The sequence below is a fragment of the Oncorhynchus clarkii genome, unplaced genomic scaffold, assembly GCF_045791955.1.
Source record: "Oncorhynchus clarkii lewisi isolate Uvic-CL-2024 unplaced genomic scaffold, UVic_Ocla_1.0 unplaced_contig_13399_pilon_pilon, whole genome shotgun sequence".
In the NCBI taxonomy this organism is placed as follows: Eukaryota; Metazoa; Chordata; class Actinopteri; order Salmoniformes; family Salmonidae; genus Oncorhynchus; species Oncorhynchus clarkii.
The window spans coordinates 27,130-38,542 of NW_027258802.1; the positions used below are offsets into that span (position 1 = coordinate 27,130).

Sequence of the window (11,413 nt, forward strand, 5' to 3'; positions counted from 1 at the left end):
ACCGCCGTATCCAATCCGAACCCAATTTGCTGTGTAATTTACGTTTTTCTTACGCCCCCTTCCACGTCGACTTGCCCTATCGCCATATTTCAACTCGTTGCATCAAAAAGGGATAGTGAAGCCGGTTAAATAAGTTAGCTAGAAAGCTAGTTTAAACCAGGAGAAAGTTAACAGGAGACTTTAAGTCATTTTCACCGGTGTCAAAAGAAGGCATCAGCTCTAGCAATGAACATCTTCAGGTTAACGGGAGACCTCTCTCACTTGGCAGCTATCATCATTCTCCTGCTCAAAATATGGAAAACCAGGTCGTGTGCTGGTGAGTATATTAGCCACTAAAATGTATATTTCTTCAAATGACTTATTGGCTATGTGCTGTCTACTCATGTATTTAGTTAGCCGTCTGCCCATATTCCAACGCATCTAGTTAGCTGTAGTTTAGATCCCTGTAGACAGCTAGCTAACATGGATAGTATATATATTTAGCTGGTAGCTACAGAACAAACAAGCAACGAATGGCATTTTAAGTGCTGATCAGTGTATATATATATATATATATATATCATGAAACATGCAGATCATGTTGTGTGCACTGGAGTGTTCGCTAGCTAGTGAGCTTGAATTGGTTGAATGTTAGCTACTTCACCACAGTAGCATGTCAACTTGCTAACTGTCTATTCTAGCGCGGCAACTTGGATTGCTCTGATTTTAAAGTAGCTACATGGATTATTGTTTAATCAAATCCTTCATTGAATATCTGGTTTGCCACCTATGCAAAACATGTTAGCTACGGTATCTCATTAGCTAGCTACGTGTAACAGCCCAAATAGTCGACGATTTAAAAAAATCGATTGCTCATAAAGTGATGCAGGTTTGGACACTGTACCTTGCTTTCAGATGAGGCATTTATGAATAACTTTTGTTTAAACATCCGGTCTAGTGTCACCTTGTTTTCTGCAACAGTCTGGCATGCGAGTTCACTCAATGTAGGCTGGCGTTTGATTGTTAGATCTGGACTCTGACGTGGCATTCTTGAAAGTCTCACGAAATTAAATTCGGTGGCAAGGAATCAATGCATTCTCACTCAAAAGTAGTCGACACTTATACATTTATGTGTCAAATTAGCTGAACACATCGTATATTCTAAACACTCGCACACGTTTCTCTCATCAACCTTGTTTGCATCGGATTCATTTGCCTTTGAGGCATTAGGATCTGCTGTTTTTTTCTAATACCAGTCACTGTAATATATGGAATAAATAAGATGTCTTGTGCACATTACGATTAGGCCTACATGGAGATGCATTAGTTGCAGAGTGATCACCCTGGTCTTGAGATGCTGCTGCATTTCTTGATGTAGTTTCAGCAATCAGACTAGACCCTCTAGTCAGACATGGGTTTGTCTCACTCACATTTCCAACTGCTGTTGATAAGATACTATCACACTTGCAGCTCTCTGACTGGGCAGGGGCTTGCAAAGGAAGAAGGGGCTTGCAAATTTCAGAAGTTGTGAAGGACTTGCCATTCTTCCAGAACTTGTTCTTGAAGTGATGCAAAACTAGAAGAATAATTTCTTATTTCATTCCCAGGTATTATCAGTCCTACTGTTGTTAAACTGGTTGTCCCATCCAGGTATCTCTGGGAAGAGCCAGATCCTGTTTGCTTTGGTCTTCACTACTCGTTACCTGGACCTCCTCACCTCTTTCATTTCCCTCTACAACACCACCATGAAGGTAAGAGGATGGCTGAGCCTTCCTTTCCTTCTCTCCATAGTATAGATTAAGTGTTAAGATTAAGTTGGGCTAGGCATAGAATCCCTTAGTCGTCTGCATAAGCAATTGACAATGTCCTCACCAAATCTCTCTGGGGGTTCTATCTGTAGATTTATTCTGGCCCTAGTCCTTATGAGAGACTGTGCTACTATTTTCTTCTCAGCACCATTTTATTTGACCTTTATCTAACTAGGCAAGTCAGTTAAGAACAAATTCTAATTTTCAATGACGGCCTAGGAACAGTGGGTTAACTGCCTGTTCAGGGGCAGAACAACAGATTTGTACCTTGTCAGCTCGGGGAGTTGAACTTGCAACCTTTCGGTACTAGTCCAATGCTCTAACCACTAGGCTACCCTGCCGCCCTTAACATGGGATACATTCATTTTCTCCCTATACTCTTCTCTGCAGGTGATCTACATTGGTTGTGCCTACGCCACTGTCTACCTGATCTACATGAAGTTCAAGGCCACCTATGATGGGAACCATGACAGCTTCCGAATGGAATTCCTGGTGGTTCCTGTAGGGGGCCTCGCCTGCCTGGTCAACCATGACTTCTCTTTCCTAGAGGTTAGAGACATTTACATTACATATGAAGGAGAAGCCCCTAGTTGATGTCTACTTAACCTATTCCGCATGGTCAGTTGTGAGAGAGCTGGCGGATGAGATTAATGGCTAATATACAGTGTTGTGTGTTTGTCTTTCTATCAGATCCTGTGGACATTCTCCATCTACCTGGAGTCGGTGGCCATCCTGCCCCAGCTCTTCATGATCAGTAAGACGGGCGAGGCGGAGACCATCACCACCCACTACCTGTTTTTCCTGGGTCTCTACCGGGCCCTGTACCTCTTCAACTGGATCTGGCGCTTTTACTTCGAGGGTTTCTTCGACATGATCGCCATTGTGGCCGGCATGGTGCAGACCATCCTCTACTGTGACTTCTTCTACCTTTATGTCACCAAAGGTGAGTGTCCACCTAAATGTCCACCTCTGATGTATGTTCTGCCATCTGTGTATTCGCTCTTTGACCATCTGGTATTTTATGTATGCGTAAGTAAGCTTTGTTGGAGTTTTTTATTTTTTATTTAACCTTTATTTAACCAGGAAGGGCTCATTGAGATTAAAATCTCTTTTTCAAGAGCGCCCTGGCCAAGATAGGCAGCATCAAGTCATTACAAAAAAATTACAGACAGACAACATGAAAAACTACAAGTAATCTAGTAAAAACCATTGAATTCACAAGAGTATAAAACAGCAAATTAAAAACATTGACAGGTCAGGGAATCAGCCTCAAACTCCTTCATCAGTGATTTAAAAACACCAATCAGGACAAGTTCTTCCAGTTTAAAAGTATTTTGTAAGGTGTTCCAAGACTATGGCGCAGAGTACATAAAAGCCCTTTTACCAAATTCAGTTTGGACGTTTGGAACAGTTAGCAGGATAAAGTCCAGCGAATGAAGAGTACCCACCACATTTCTGAACATTAAAAATGCACAAATAAAAAGGTAGTAAACCCAAAATGGCTTTGTAAATAAAAGTCTACCAGTGACTAGAGAAGGCCAGCCAACCCTGGTATACAAAGTGCAGTGGTGCGTAAGGGTTTTGCAGTTTAAAATACATCTCAAAGTGCCATGGTAAAGAGTGTCAATTGATCTCAAACACTGAGCAGAAGCATTCATATATAAAATATCTCCATAGTCTAGTAAAGGCATAAATGTAGCTGACACTAGCCTCCTTCTGGCTTCAAAAGAAAAACAGGCCTTATTCCTAAAATAAAATCCCAATTTCAGCTTCAATTGTTTTGTAAGTTGTTGAATATGCTATTTTAAAAGAGAGGCTGTCATCAATTAAAATTCCAAGATATTTATATGAGGTTACAACCTCAATCTCCTTACCCTGACAGGTAGTAATAGGTGAAAGGTTCAGAGGTCTATTTCTTGCATTAGAGAACACCATTAGTTTAATTTTGTCAGTATTGAGGATAAGCTTCAATTGACACAAGGTATGTTGAACAGTATAAAAAGCAGTTTGCATGTTCTGGAAAGCTTTTGTAAGAGACGAGGCACAACAGTAAATGACAGTATCATCAGCATAAAAATGAAGTTGTGCATTTTGGACATTTTTGTCTAAATCATTTATGTGAATAAGAGTGGAGCAAGTACAGAGCCTTGGGGCACACCATTCAAGACAGACAATTTAACAAACATAAGCCCGTCAAATTGAGTGCACTGAGTTCTATCAGACAGATGGTTAGCAAACCATGCAACTGCATGCTCCGAAAGACCTACACTCGACAGTCTCTGCCTGCATGATCAACTGTATCAAAGGCCTTAGAGATCAATAAAAGTGAGACAGAGTGCTGTTTTTTGTCAATGGCTTCAGTGATATCATTTAAAATGGCTGCTGTAATTGTGCTATGCTTCTTCCTGAAGCCTGATTGGTACATTGATCAAATAGAGTTAGTAAATTATTGATGTTTGAGTTTGTAGGACTACATCCTATCCTGAATGAGTTATAATCTATCTAGATACACTTTGAATGTTGTAGTACACAGGAGTCGGCACACTGCAAGGGAAATATATTTTTTAAATCATTGGACCCTCTGACATGTATCTCAATCCTCAGTGCTGAAAGGAAAGAAGCTGAGCCTGCCAGCATGAGAGGTTCAGACGGAGACCCCGTGTCTTCCAGCAGACTCAGGGTGCGTGGAGATGACATCACAGAACCCCGCCGAGCAAGATGCCTGAGAGACAGAGCGACTCAAGGGGGAAAACACTAGTCTTCTTCATGAATAACTTTGAACTGGTAAACAACAAACGGCTCAAACTGAATGAGAGGTCATCCCAGGTCTTCACGCAGTCATCAGATATCTATTTTTAGCATATTGCCTTACCTTTTCTCATTGCTGTTCAAAAAATAGACATGTGAGGTGTGCTCTTTGATGGCTCAATATGCATTGTATTGATTAGGGTTGACTCAATACAAAGTACCATGCCAAACTTCAAAATGAAATACAAAAATGTAGTCTTTATGATTAAGATGGAAACGATGTGTCAAGGAGTATTATGTAATGATGATTTTATGTCTTGCTATTTTTTCATACATTGTTTTTACATGACTGTACCCCCTTGGCCAATTTATTATTCACAACTACATTTACTTGTGTTTTGTAGGTGCTCTTTCATTTGGATATCCCAGTTTGCACTCCTCTCTTGAAAAAGTAATCCTGCAAAGCCCACTTCTGGGTTCTTGTGTTTATAGAACCCTTTGCCCAATATATATATTTTTTTCCAGTTGCCCTTTTTGACATTTTTGGTAAAATTCCCTTCAATGCAGTTGTCAAATTTGAAAGCATAAATTCTTCATCTTGGTGTCCTCCATTTATGTACATACTTGCCTTTCTAAGATGACGTTCCCATCTTAACATGATACATATCACCTTTCACATCCCCAACCAAAAGAAGAGTTTACTGCATTACTTAGGCCCAGGCTCAGCTTGTTCAACATTGGATGATTGTAAGTAATTTAGGGGTCCGTATCAGTAAATGTGCTTCCCGACAGGGCTATTTGGTTTGTTTTCAATGCAGTCATAGACTAAGGTTAATTTGATTGAATACTGTAATCACCTTACATGGTCAGTTTGTTTAGCTGTTTAAATAAAGATGCAGTCATTTGTCACAGAGGTAAAAGACCCATTGAAATATACATGATATTCTAGAACAGTGTTCAGGAGGAATGCGTGTGACATATGGTGTTTGGTATAGATGCATTTGAGTTAAATGTTGAGATTTGACCCATTTTCCCAGCTAAGTAAACCCCCATAGTCTTTTCATTTGTCATTCCTATAGCTTCTTTTGTTTTAAGTTGCATGATAACTGTGATACAACCTCGCCTCCAATAAACTTTTTATGAAAAAGCACAATTTTACCTTGTTAATGTGAAACACCACCTATGTACAGACAGCTAGAAAAGGATTAGGCAAAAAAAATGGTAAGTACTTAGAATTACTTGTATTATTTTATTAGAATCTCCATTAACTGTTGTGAAAGCAGCAGCTACTATTCCTGGGGTCCACATTAAACATGACAATACAGAACATTTAACTGCTCAAGGCCAGAACTATAAATCTGTGAAGGGTCAATCATTACAAATGACTTTTGTACATTAGAAAAATGTCTTACAATATTGAGACACTGGCTTTCTAGAGCAAATCAATTTAGTGCAGTTGAAGTGATTTACTTGTAACATTCCATCAAAGTAACATCTCACCACTAATCTTCAGAGAAAAGGTACATTAAATTGAATACATATAAAAACACTTTTTGATACAAATCAGTCACTATCATCTCTATTAGTGCATACTTTACATTTCTGATTCACACAAACTGACATGACCTTAGTAACAGAAACTAGCTCCCACTTTTCAAATGGACCACAGATTTTAAACTTAAAAGACTGACCTGTTATTAATCCTATGTGGATAAAAACTAGAGGAACACATTTAAGAAAAATCTTTGGCAAATGTACAATATGGATTATAGCATACTGCACACATTGTTTCCAGAATACACAGATTGTCAAATACAATGTAGCAGGTATATTATTTGCAGTGCTACCTGGTCATCTGTCATGTTCTAAATGGGCTTTGTTTAACAAATCATTTCTACCATTACAGGTTCTTAAACCTCTCCCCATTGCAAATGGACAATAAAAACCAAGGTGCATTCATTGCATGTAACATCTGACAATCAGACTAGCAACCGATAGCAGCTTGAATTTAAACTATGTTTATGTATAAAATATACATCTTTGTACTCTTAACCCTTAGAAAGATCAAGAAAATAGAGATATTAGTACAAATGCTATAATGCAATAAAATAAATCAACAATCAATGTGCCTACATTGTCAGGTGAAATTATACAACCTCCAGAATCATATAAAGAAATATTAATACTTGTATCAATGGTGATGATTCCATTGGGCTGCTTGGATAATCAATTTTTCTAGTTAAAGGCCCAGTCAAAGATTTTTGTTTTATAAATATTTCCAGACGATGATGTTGGAATAATACTGTGCAATTGTGAAAATGATGCCCTTTCAGTGCAAGAGCTGTTTGAAAAGACCACCTGAAATTTCAGCCTGCTTTGGTGGGCTGAAAATGTGGCCTGCCTGTTGACATCACCTGGCGGTAAATTAGTTTATAGACTAATAAGAAAGAGAGTTCCAAATGTCTGACAATAACAGATATGTTTCAGTTTTTCCCTCCCCACTTAGACCTAAACAATTATTGCTTGAGAACATGCTCTTTGCTAAGAAGCATTTTTTGTTTGTTTTCATTTAAAACAAATCACAGTAAGGTACTTAATTATTAGCCAGAAATTATTTTATATTGAGATAAAAACAGCTGCATTGGGCCTTTAATGAAAAGTCAACCTGAGGTTTTACTCTATCTAGTTCTTGAGTCTAGAGGAACCCCTATCTGCCAGTGAAAGGACTGCAGTGCAGTGATCAGTATACGATTGTGTCTGTAGAAGGCCATCTCCATCACTGACGCTGCAGCTCCTTAAACCTCCGGCTTCCCTTCCCATAGGCTTCTTCATCTCTGACAGATTTTAAAGTAGGGGAGAGAACAAACAACTTGAGTATTAAATTAAAGGGACACTTTAAACTTATGAGAAACAACATTGTATGATACAGTTAAAGTACACCTTAGCCAAATACCTTTAAACTAAGTATTTCATAATTCCTGACATTTAATCCTAGTAAAAATTCCTCGTCTTAAGTCAGTTAGGATCACCACTTTATTTTAAGAATGTGAAATGTCAGAATAATAGTAGAGAGAATGATTTATTTCAGCTTTTATTTATTTCATCACATTCCCATTTGGTCAGAAGTTTACATACACTCAATTCATATTTGGTAGCGTTGCCTTTAAATTGTAAAACTTGGGTCAAACGTTTTGGGTAGCCTTCCACAAGCTTCCCACAATAAGTTGGGTGAATTTTGGCCTATTCCTCCTGACAGAGCGGGTGTAACTGAGCCACGTTTGCAGGCCTCCTTGTTCGCACATGCTTTTTCAGTTCCGCCCACAAATTGTCTATGGGATTGAGGTCAGGGCTTTGTGATGGCCACTCCAAGACCCATTTGCGACCAAGCTTTAACTTCCTGACTGATGTCTTGAGATGTTGATTCAATATATCCACATAATTTCCCTTCCTCATGAATCCATCTATTTTGTGAAGTGCACCAGTCACTCCTGCAGCAAAGCACCCCCACAACATGATGCTGCCACCCCCATGCTTCACGGTTGGGATGGTGTTTTTCAGCTTGCAAGCATCCTCTTTTTACTCCAAACATAACGATGGCCCTTATGGCCAAACAGTTCTACTTTTGTTTCATCAGACCAGAGGACATTTCTCCAAAAAGTACAATCTATGTCCCCATGTGCAGTTGCAAACTGCAGTCTGGCTTTTTTATGGTGGTTTTGGAGCAGTGGCTTCTTCCTTGCTGAGCGGCCTTTCAGGTTATGTCGATATTTGACTCGTTTTACTGTGGATATAGATACTTTTGTACCGGTTTCCTCCAGCATCTTCACATGGTACTTTGCTGTTGTTCTGGGATTGATTTGCACTTTTCACACCAAAGTACATTCATCTCTAGGAGACAGAACGCGTCTCCTTCCTGAGCGGTATGACCGCTGCGTGGTCCCATGGTGTTTATACTTACATACTATTGTTTGTACAGATGAACGTGGTATCTTCAGGCGTTTGGAAATTGCTCCCAAGGATGAGCCAGACTTGTGGAAGTCTACAATTTATTTTCTGAGGTCTTGGCTGATTTCTTTTGATTTTTCCCTGATGTCAAGCAATGAGGCACTGAGTTTGAAGGTAGGCCTTGAAATACATGGGGCGGCAGGGTAGCCTAGTGGTTAGAGTGTTGGACTAGTAACCGGAAGGTTGCTGACAAGGTACAAATCTGTCGTTCTGCCCCTGAAGAGGCAGTTAACCCACTAGGCCGTCAATTCTTAACTGACTTGCCTAGTAAAATAAAACATCCACAGGTACACCTCAAATTATGTCAACAAGCCTATCAGAAGCTTATAAAACCATGACATAATAATTTCCAAGCTGTTTAAAGGCAGTCAATTTAGTGTATGTAAACTTCTGATCCACTGGAATTGTGATACAGTGAAATAACCTGTGTCTGTAAACAATTGTTGGAAAAATTACTTGTGTCATGCACAAAGTAGATGACAACTAATCTGAATACAAATATTACAGTCATGGAACAAGATGGGTGTGTTCAACTTAACACATTATTTGGTTGATGAACAAAAACTTGTCGGTTAGGAGTTTTTGTTCATCAACCATGTGTTAAGTTGAACACACCCATCTTGTTCCATGACTGTTATATTTGTCGCAGGCTCCACCTACTGACACTGGGTGAAAAAGAGAAAGAAAGAGGGAGAAAATTAGAATCTCAAATGAAGGGCCTCTGTGTGTGTGTGTTTACTCCAGGCTGTGTGTTTTGATACCGCTGGCTGTAGTAGAAGTTGAGCACATTGTAAGAGGTAATGTAACAGGCACCAAGGACCAAGGAGACCAGGATGGAGAGGATGGCCAGAGCAGAGAGCACACACAGCAGACTGACCCCTCCTAGGGATAGCAGAAACACTGGAGGGAGAGGGAGGAATAATGAGGAAAAACATGATAGTGAAAAAGGGTTTCAGTATTAGCCACCATCATTGTCCCTGATAGACAGGCATTCAGATTAGTTGTTATACTACACAGCTGGGAAGAGTGTATTGGCACTGTAGTAGTGGACAGTAGGTATTGTATAGATAGTGTAGGGACTTACCCTCCAATAAAACGAAACCCACAGTGGCACCAATGAATGTAACAGTGGCAAAGGTCAGGAAAATCCCAATGGGTACAGTGGCCATGGAGCCAAATACCAACACAGCCAGGGCTAAGAATGGGTGGCCATTGAGGTACTGCCCCATTGATGTGTTCATCAGCGCTGCCACCTATTGAGGAGAGAGAGAAGGGTCATGAACATGCTTCACATTACCTACTGTCCTATTAAGAAGTAATACATGTGTTACTGTTAGACCAAGAGCTTTTAACAGTGTTGCTAAAGAGGATACATGGTGCACTGTTACCTTGGGGTCTTTGTAAAGGCTGTCCATCATGCTACTCAAACTGTCTCGAAGCTGCAGTAGCCCTTTGGGGATAGTTGTCACATTGTTGCACTGCATTGTTAGGTTTCTATCATGCACAGAAGAATTGGAAGAAGAGGATAAGGGGAGGAGGGGGTGATGGATACATTTACAAATAAATAAATGTCGCTATGTCACATAGTTTAGCCACCTCTCATGGAGACACACATATGAATACCGAGTATCTAGCTAGCTCACTTATAAGTCTATTTCAGCAAAGCGCCTTGATGACACATCAGCTAGCGTTAGTAGTAACAGTTAGCTGGGTTTCTTGGTTTGTTTACTTTCACTAACGTTAGCCTAGCTGAATAGCTAAAGCTATTTCCAACGACTTGCTAGCTAAAAAAGCGAGCAACACATTGAGTTACTCCTCAATTCCACACGATTTTAATTTTAACACAGTTAATCGTGTAGTTTGCTACTAATCCAAACGTTTTGCAAAACTGTTCGTTACCTTCTTCTTCTATAATATTATGGCGGTCCGCAAACAAACGTTATCGTTGAATGCCGCCACTTACTGTACTGGAGTAATCACAGTTTACGGACTAAAGAACAAAACATTAAGAACAAATAAACCCTCCTATCTAATCCTTTACTACTCTGTTCGTTATCTACCGGTCAGGAAGTGTGCCGACTGGTTTGAAGCTGTGTGTGAACTATCGCGAGGTTAACAAAAAGGTGTAAAATGCAAAGAACAAAAATTACTAGGACTGAAAAGCATGTGTGACTGATACATAGAAATAGAACTAATAGAACAAACAACACATTCAATAAGTTTGCATCCAAATGATATACCCTTCTCCCCAAGTGCACATAGTGAGGAATAGGCAGTGGTCAGTCTAAAAAAATACAACAACAAAAAATCTTATACAAAGGACAACAGACAGAATCAAGGCTTGGACTGGCAACCCTGCAGTCTTGAGGACAATACTACATCCCTTTCTTCACAGATAAAATTACATAACTGTTGATGAGAACTGCACCTGTTTCTGGGAAATCATATGATACTGTAATACGAAAGTAAAATATCTAAATTATGTAAGAGCCCAGGCAGCCAATAGATAACAATATGGAAGATCTCTATGCTGAGTGTGTTCACTGTGTGTGATATATCCCCTTCAGTGAGAGTGAGGGTAGTCTGGACACAAAAATAATTGGGATTAATTTTTTAAATAAATAAATACAATATAAATATAGGACAAAACAACAAGAGAGACCCAACACTACATAAAGAGAGACCTAAGACAACAACATAACAAGGCAGCAAAACATGACAACACAGCATGGTAGCAACACAACATGACAACAACATGGTAGCAACACAACATGATAGCAGCACAAAAACAAAGTACAAATATTATTGGGCAAAGTCAACAGCACAAAGGTCAAGAAGGTAGAGTCAACAAGACATCATACAAAGCATCCGCA

General features: G+C 39.5%; 2 protein-coding genes across 10 annotated transcripts; one reads left to right on the top strand and one right to left on the bottom strand.

Moving 5' to 3' along the window:
* Window positions 1-51: 51 nt before the first annotated feature.
* LOC139398593 (ER lumen protein-retaining receptor 2-like) lies at window positions 52-5,685 on the top strand. Its single transcript, XM_071144511.1, has 5 exons — window positions 52-316; window positions 1,630-1,730; window positions 2,178-2,336; window positions 2,478-2,730; window positions 4,392-5,685. The coding sequence occupies exons 1-5, from the start codon at window positions 226-228 to the stop codon at window positions 4,424-4,426; spliced, it is 639 nt and encodes a 212-aa protein (XP_071000612.1). The 5' UTR covers window positions 52-225; the 3' UTR covers window positions 4,427-5,685.
* LOC139398594 (lipid droplet assembly factor 1-A-like) lies at window positions 5,657-10,704 on the bottom strand. 9 transcript variants are annotated; one of them, XM_071144516.1, is made up of 6 exons: window positions 10,440-10,681; window positions 9,929-10,034; window positions 9,625-9,793; window positions 9,302-9,440; window positions 9,156-9,205; window positions 5,758-7,369 (listed from the first exon to the last, which is right to left on the bottom strand). In XM_071144516.1, exons 2-5 carry the CDS (start codon window positions 10,022-10,024, stop codon window positions 9,175-9,177), a joined length of 435 nt encoding a protein of 144 aa, XP_071000617.1. In that variant the 5' UTR covers window positions 10,025-10,034; window positions 10,440-10,681; the 3' UTR covers window positions 5,758-7,369; window positions 9,156-9,174. The 9 variants fall into 9 exon arrangements, with proteins under 9 accessions (XP_071000615.1, XP_071000620.1, XP_071000617.1 ...); XM_071144517.1 differs by having other exon boundaries at window positions 10,601-10,637; XM_071144514.1 differs by lacking the exon at window positions 9,156-9,205 and having other exon boundaries at window positions 5,657-7,369; window positions 10,184-10,614.
* Between the last annotated feature and the right edge of the window lie 709 nt (window positions 10,705-11,413).